Source organism: Dipodomys ordii, unplaced genomic scaffold (assembly GCF_000151885.1).
Source record: "Dipodomys ordii isolate 6190 unplaced genomic scaffold, Dord_2.0 Scaffold5, whole genome shotgun sequence".
NCBI classification, from domain to species: domain Eukaryota; kingdom Metazoa; phylum Chordata; class Mammalia; order Rodentia; family Heteromyidae; genus Dipodomys; species Dipodomys ordii.
The window spans coordinates 20,168,449-20,175,534 of NW_012267221.1; the positions used below are offsets into that span (position 1 = coordinate 20,168,449).

At 49.2% G+C, this 7,086-nt stretch overlaps 1 protein-coding gene across 1 annotated transcript in view; it reads right to left on the minus strand.

Moving 5' to 3' along the window:
• Positions 1-574, minus strand: part of Lrp2 (low density lipoprotein receptor-related protein 2) — a 189,646-nt gene extending 189,072 nt beyond the window's left edge. Inside the window, exon 1 of the mRNA XM_013027359.1 lies at positions 359-574. Within this exon, the coding sequence (XP_012882813.1) occupies positions 359-437 (79 nt within the window). The 5' untranslated portion in view covers positions 438-574. The remainder of the gene's footprint in view (positions 1-358) is intronic.
• Between the last annotated feature and the right edge of the window lie 6,512 nt (positions 575-7,086).

A 7,086-nucleotide genomic window follows, 5' to 3' on the forward strand; every position in this document is an offset into this window, starting at 1 on the left:
CGCCGGCCGCCGGCCGAGGCTGCAGCCCTGCGCGGGAAGCTCCGCGTCCTCCGGGTTCCAGCCCACAGGGCTTTCCGTGAAGGGTCGGAACAAGCCCGCGTGGGGACAAAGACGCGACTCTCCGTGGGGTGCGCTGTCACGCAATCGCACAGGATTGCGTTTCCAAATAGGAGACTGCTGGGTTCCCGGGCGGACGCAGACGGGGCGCCGCTGACCTCCGCTCACGGGGCCGCCAGAGCGCTTCTGGGGGGGGGGGGCAGCTCCCACGCCACCGCCCCACGCTGCCCTCGCTCTCCGCCGGCCAGTGGACTCAACCCCCACCGGGGAGCGCGCAGGGCTCCGGCCACTGATTGCTTACCTTGGCCTCGGACCGGCACTAGGCTGGCGGCCAGCGCCAGCAGCAGCGTACCAGCCACCGCCGCCGCCCGGCGCTCCATCACCACGACCGCCCCCGGCCTCGCCGTTCCTTCCCCGGGAGGTGGGCGCGCGCGCCGCACACAGACCAGGCAGCGTCTCCACTCCCGGCGACTCCTTCCCGTCGGTGCTGCAGCTCCCTCCTAGTGGCGAAAAGGCTGCCCCGACGCCTGAGGCATCCCGTTTTCTAGCAGCGCCAGTCCCCACCCTCCAGACCGTGCATAAAGCCCTTTAGACCTGACCGCCCCGGAACTAGCATGCGGGAATCCAGCGGGGCAGGCCCCCTGCCGCCTGGCCCGCCCCCTGCACTTCGCCGCGCGGGGAGGAGTGGGCACCCGAACACATGCGCTCTCACACGCGCGCCCTCCACACGCGCGCACACTTGTGCGTGCAATGCTACAAGAGCACACGCTCCTCCCCGGCACACACACACTGACATTCTCCCACGCTCACTCACGCGTGCACACACACACTCCTCATTCACCCACATTCCAGCCTCATGGAAATCATGACTGGCAGGCGCGCGTTGCCCTCGGTTCTCCGCAGAATTTGTCCCCAAACAGAAGTGGGCCGGGCAATCCACGTGAAATCTCCCACCGACACACTCGTACAAACCAAGTGAGCCGTGGGAAGGAATGCAGAAAGGAAACGTCAAGCGTAGAGGCGGGGAGGAGGAACCGATGGAAAAAGGAAAGAGGCAAAAAAAAAAAAAAAACAAGACAGAAGGAAAGAAGAAGAAGAGAGAGGGGACAAGGATGGGAGCACAGGATTTCTCGGGCTGGAGAAATCTGTCCCGTTCATTCCCTGTCTTGGCTCTTTTGAGACCCTGCTTTTCCTAATCGAGTTCAGACTGCTTGGTTGGGTGGTGTTTTTTCCAAGTTGGAGAGGTGTTTGGAACATGGAGGAAGAGACGAGGTTTCACTTGCTTAGCTTTCCGTAAGAGGCACATCTACAGGTGTCATGGGTAGATCGCGCTTCTTAAAAGTGTTATTGTAAGAAATAAAAGTTTCGAAAATTAAAGCATGAGCGTCTCTGTGGCGCCAGTGCTCCAACTGGTTTAAAGTTAGCGGCGGGTCCCTTCTTTGGAGACTTGTTGCGCGGGCTGGCGGGGACGGATTCCCCAGTGTATGCGGCTGATCGTCCCCTCACAGGAGTCCCCGCGCGCTGGGGAAAACCGAGGGCTGCTAGGAGCTCTATAGGAGCCCGAGGTCCCAGAATCTTCCTCCCCCGTCCCTGAAAGCGAGCCTCAGTCTGGGAGGGCGAATCCGGCAGTCCTAAACCCAACCTCCTCCTCCTCCTCCTCCTCCTCCTCCTCCCACCTCCACCCCCCACCCCCAGCGCAGTCAACTGGGCTGTGACGCTTGGAGGCGGCAAACCTACACCCACGTGGTCCCCGGACCAGGTCCCACTACCCCCCCCTCTTCAGGGGACACCACCTGCCAGTTACTAGAACCCCTCTGTCCCGATCACCCACAGTCTGGGACTCAGAGGGCTCCAAACATCCAGACTGTGTGGCTTTGATGGGCTTTAGTTTTTAGGGACAGGTGTTTCTTTGGGAAAACGAGAGAGAGACAGAGACAGAGACAGAGAGAGGGAACGCTGACTTTAAAAAAAAAGAACACGGTGTAGAAGGACTTTTGAAAGGGGGGGGGGCGCGATCCAGAGTTGTGTGACCTGGCCACAGGCACTGGAACCCTTCCTTACCTCCTGCTGTGCGGCGCCGAGAAGGGGGAGGGCTGGGGACCCGAGGGTTGGAGGGAGCTGGGGAGGGAAGGGGACGGCCTGGGTGGGAGGAGGGGAGCGGTGAGGGGGCCGACGCTGCACTCCAGTGATTTATGCGGGCTCCAGGCGGCCAGGGGCCAGGGCGATGGTACGAGACCGCGCCGGGGTCAGGCTGAACCAATGCCCACTGGGGCCAAGCTGCAGAATCACTGGGCGTCCCTGCACCTCCGAGTTACAAAGTAGCCGCCAGGCCCAGGAGGTGCGCGCCAGCCCTGGGCCGGCAGGTGGGAGAGAGGACCGCGTGTGCAAGAGGGGCTGGGCTTGGTCGGTGCGCGGTGTGGGTGCGCAGGCGCGAGCGTGCATTTGTGTGTGTGTGTGTGTGTGTGCGTGTGTGTGAATGTGTGTGTGTGTCCTTTCACTGTAGCAGTCGGGGCTACAAACATTCCTTTCTGCACTGAAGGGTTTTCCTCATTGTTGTTGTCTTTGTGCTCCAGTGTTGCCAACTTACTGGAATTCCTGACGAGGTTGCACAGCGGGGCTCAGTCTGAGCGTGTGAGCCAGCTGCGTTTGTGTATGGGGCCGACCCCACGGTTAATCCCAGAATAACGCAGAAGGGGGAAAGGGGAGAAAAGAGGAGATCAGAAGAGGGTGGGGATAGAGGACCACTAAGAGTGTGACCCATCCTTAGCACTCTTTATCACACACACACACACACACACACACACGATTAAAACAGAACATTTTCTCAAAGTGATCCCAAATCCGTGGCTCTTGTTAACATCCCATACACGTATTTTATTTAGATTGAGCATCTAGATTTGAGAGGATTAAGTCTATGGACCAACATCTGAGAAAGCCCAAACCAAGGGAGCTGTCATTTAGGCCAGCATCGTTAAGTCACTCTGTAATACAAACGTGTAATTGCATGGTGTTTCCTCTTTCTCTCTCCATACACACATATTAAAGAACAGTCAACCAAAAGGAACAAGAGAACATGAGACAAAGTTAAATTCTTTGTAGCAATTTGTGTTAATCAGCTCCCTTGATAAATTTTTTTCACCTATATTATTTAACCTCCTCATCTCAACATCAAATTACTGGAAATACTTTTTGTTGTTGTTGTTACAGTACTAGAAATTGAAGCCAGGGAATTACATTTGATAATCTACCACTTGAGTAACACACCCAAGTCTTTTGGTTATTAGTTTGTTTTTTAAATAGGTTTGTCTAATTTTGCTCAAACTAGCCTCAAACTTATCATTTAGATCAGTTGAGGTGACAGACAAGTTTCACGCTTCCTATAATGGCCATAAAGCGGTAAAAATCTCCATGTGTTTGTTTTAATAATCCAACCTTGATTTTCCTCCTGAGTGCTATACACCCAACTGTCCACAGCTCAGCTCTGATCTAGTGTCCCCATACCTCGATCTTAGCAGCTGGAGCCTGAACTGCAAAGCTTCTGTGTCTCAGGAAGGAGCACCACCATCCACTCCAGATGCCAAACCTGAAACATGACTCCTCACTCTTTTCTCTATAACCACATGCAACCAGCATGAGATTCTGTGATTCACTGCTTCAGATCTACCCACTTTTCTCAACCTTATTGTCAGTTACCAATCTCTCTCACCAGAATTATCCTTATAATGAATCCTTAGGTCAATTTTAGCCTGCTATCTATTTTCCATTCAGCAACCAGATGATTCAAAGTGATGTCTGTCACTTGTATCTGGGAAATCCTAGCTAAGTCTCTCCATTACAAAGTTATGAAACCAAGGCTAAGAATTATTTTCAAATGTGATAGAACAGAATAGAAAGCAAAATAACCTTCATGTGAAAAACATATGTATTGTTTCATAACACTATTATTTCCATGAGTTCATATATATATAGGGTAATATGTATCACCATGTAAAATACGTTTCTGTCTTTTTTCTTCATTCTTTTTTTGGGCCACTATTGGGTATTGAACTCAGGGCATCAAATGCGTTAGGCAAGTACTCTATTATTTGAATCATACCTTCAGCCCCTTTCAAAATATATCTCTCATACATATCTCAGGCAAAAGAGTTTGAGGTATCTTTACTTAAAAAAAGAGAGAAGAGCCAGGCACTGGTGGCTCATACCATAATACTAGCTACTCTGGAGGCTGAGATCTGAGGATAGTGGTTCAAAGCCAGCCTGGGCAGGAAAAGCCATGAAACACTTATCTCCAATAAACCATCAGAAATCCAGAAGTGGTGCTGTGGCTCAAGTGGTAGAACGCTAGCCTTGAGCTGAAGAGCTGAGGGACAATGCTCAGCCTTGAGCTGAAGAGCTGAGGGACAATGCTCAGACCCAGAGTTCAAGCCCCCTGATGGACCAAAAAAAAGAGAGAGAGAAGAGTAACATGTGAGAGAGAGAGAGAAAGAGAGAGAGAGTATTGGGGCTCAAACTGAGACCCTCACTCTCTCACTTGGCTTTTTTGCTGGCATTTTACCACTTGAACCATACTCCACTTTCAGCTTTTTGCTAGTTAATTGAAAATAAGAGTCTCACAGACTTTTTGTCTGGACTGGTTTTCAACTGTGATCCTCATGTCTTTTAAGTACCTAAGATTCTAGGCATGAGCCACCAACACCCAGCTAAAGAAGAATGATAAGTAGTGAAACTTGGCAAGTGTTTTAATAGGTTCTATTTCTGCTTAATCATAGTAAAAATAACAAATCAAAAGAAAACCGCCATTGAAAATATAGTTGATGGTGAAGATACAGTATAGACAAACATGGCTGTCCCTACAGATGATGGAAAGGGCTAGACAGAAAACCCAGGAGACGCCAAAGAACCACTAAGGCACCATGCTGCTAACAGTCCCCAGCAAGTGCACAGTGCAGCCAGCTTCAGATCTGCTCTCAGGTGCAAACATCTCCACAATCCCTCCATCTTTACCCAAGTCTCAAGCTACATCCACCAGAGCGTTTCAATGACTGCAAACAACTGAACAAAGAAGTTCTGGACTGTCAGACCTGGAAAAATAACAGAAGGAAAATTAAAAAGTGGGCTGGGAAGGTGGCTCAGTGACAGAGCCCATGCCTTGCATGCCTGAGACCCTGGGGTTGGATTCCTAAGCACCACATAAGAAAAAAGAAAAAAGCCAGAAGTGGCGCTGTGGCTCAAGTGGTAGAGCGCTAGCCTTGAGCTGAAGAGCTGAGGGACAGCGCCCAGGCCCAGAGTTCAGGCCCCACGATCGGACCCCCCCCAAAAAAATTAAAAAGTGACAAGTACAATGAAAAAATTAAAGAATATAATAATTGATACAGATCCTGAGAAACAGAATGCATTGTGCCATAGAGGTCCACATAGGAAGGCAGAAGTTCCAAAAGGGAGAAATCACAATAGCTGTCTTTACTGTACTTTCCATGGGAGGGGACAGACATGGCAGAGTAAGCAGAATTATGATAAACTAAATTTGTATTTGAAAAACAGGCAGGAAAGGGGTGAACAAATGCAGCAGTAATACTCACTAGACACTATGTTGAAAACCAACTATACAATTTGTGAGTGGAGATGGGAGGGGAAAATGGAGAGAGCAAGGGAAAGGGTGACATTGTCCAAAAAGAAATGTACTCTTTACTTGACTTATGTAACTGTAACCCCTCTGTATATCACCTTTACAATAACAATTAAAAATTAAATTAAAAAATAAAAAAACAGGCAAGAAGTCAAGGTAAAGTGATGCAAGTATGTTATCAGATCCAGAACGAGGTGTGCCTAATACCTGTAAGTGGGGTAGATGTTAAAACATTACCCTTTTGGAAGCCAGAAAAATGATCAACACAATAGACACGACATTGACCAAGGAACCAAAGGTAGCTTAACAAAGTGAATACAAGACAAATTGACATCATATGCCTCCTAACATGACACACGCAGCAACGGGCCCAGGTACCTTTCTGGATATTCCTGATAGGCATGCACAATCTAAATAGGCATAGTGCTATCAGCCTATAGTTCCAAGACTCAGGAAGCTGAGACAAAAACATTGAAGTTCAAAGCCAAACTTAGTGTTTTTTGTTTTTGTTTTTTGTAGGTTGTGGGGCTTGAACTCTGGGACTGGGCACTGTCCCTGAGATCTTCAGCCCAAGGCTAGCATTCTACCACTTGAGCCACAGCACCACTTCCAAGTTTTTGAGTGGCTATTGGAGATAAGAGTCTTACAGACGTTCCTGCCCGGGTTGGTTTTGAACCACTATCCGCAGATCTCAGCCTCCTGAGTAACCAGGATTACAGGCATGAGCCACCAAGGCCCAGCTTCCTTTTATTTTAGAATTGAAGAAAAAAGATACATAATCTAAGCCTAATTATGAAAAAAAATCAAGCTGGACACTAGTGGCTCATGCCTGAATTTCTAGCTGCTCAGGAGGCTGAGATCTGAGGAACACAGTTCAAAGCCAGCCCACACAGAAAAAAATCCATGAGACTCTTACCTCCATTTAACTACCAGAAAACCAGAAGTGGAACTCTAGCTCAAAGTGGTAGAGTGCTAGCCTTGAGCAAAAGAGCTTAGGGACAGCACCCAGGCACTGAGTTCAAGCCCCACCACAGGAAAAAAAAAAAAAAAAGCCAGGTGCCAGTGGCTCACACCTGTAATCCTAACTACTGAGGAGGCTAAGAGGTAAGGATTGAAGTTCAAAGCCAGCTTGGGCAAGTAAGTCTGTGAGACCTTTACCTCCAATAAACCACCAGAAAAACGGAAGTGTTGCTGTGCACAAGAGGTAGAGCGCTAGCCTTGAGCTGAAGAGGTGAGGGACAGTGCCCAGATCCAGAGTTCAAGCCCCACAACCAACAACTATAACAACAACAACAAAATCAGACAAACCTATCTTTTTTCTCATTTTATAAAACATCCAAACTGAGGGACATTCTGGGAAATAGCCAACTTATATTCTTCAAAAATGGTTGTAAAAGCCAGGA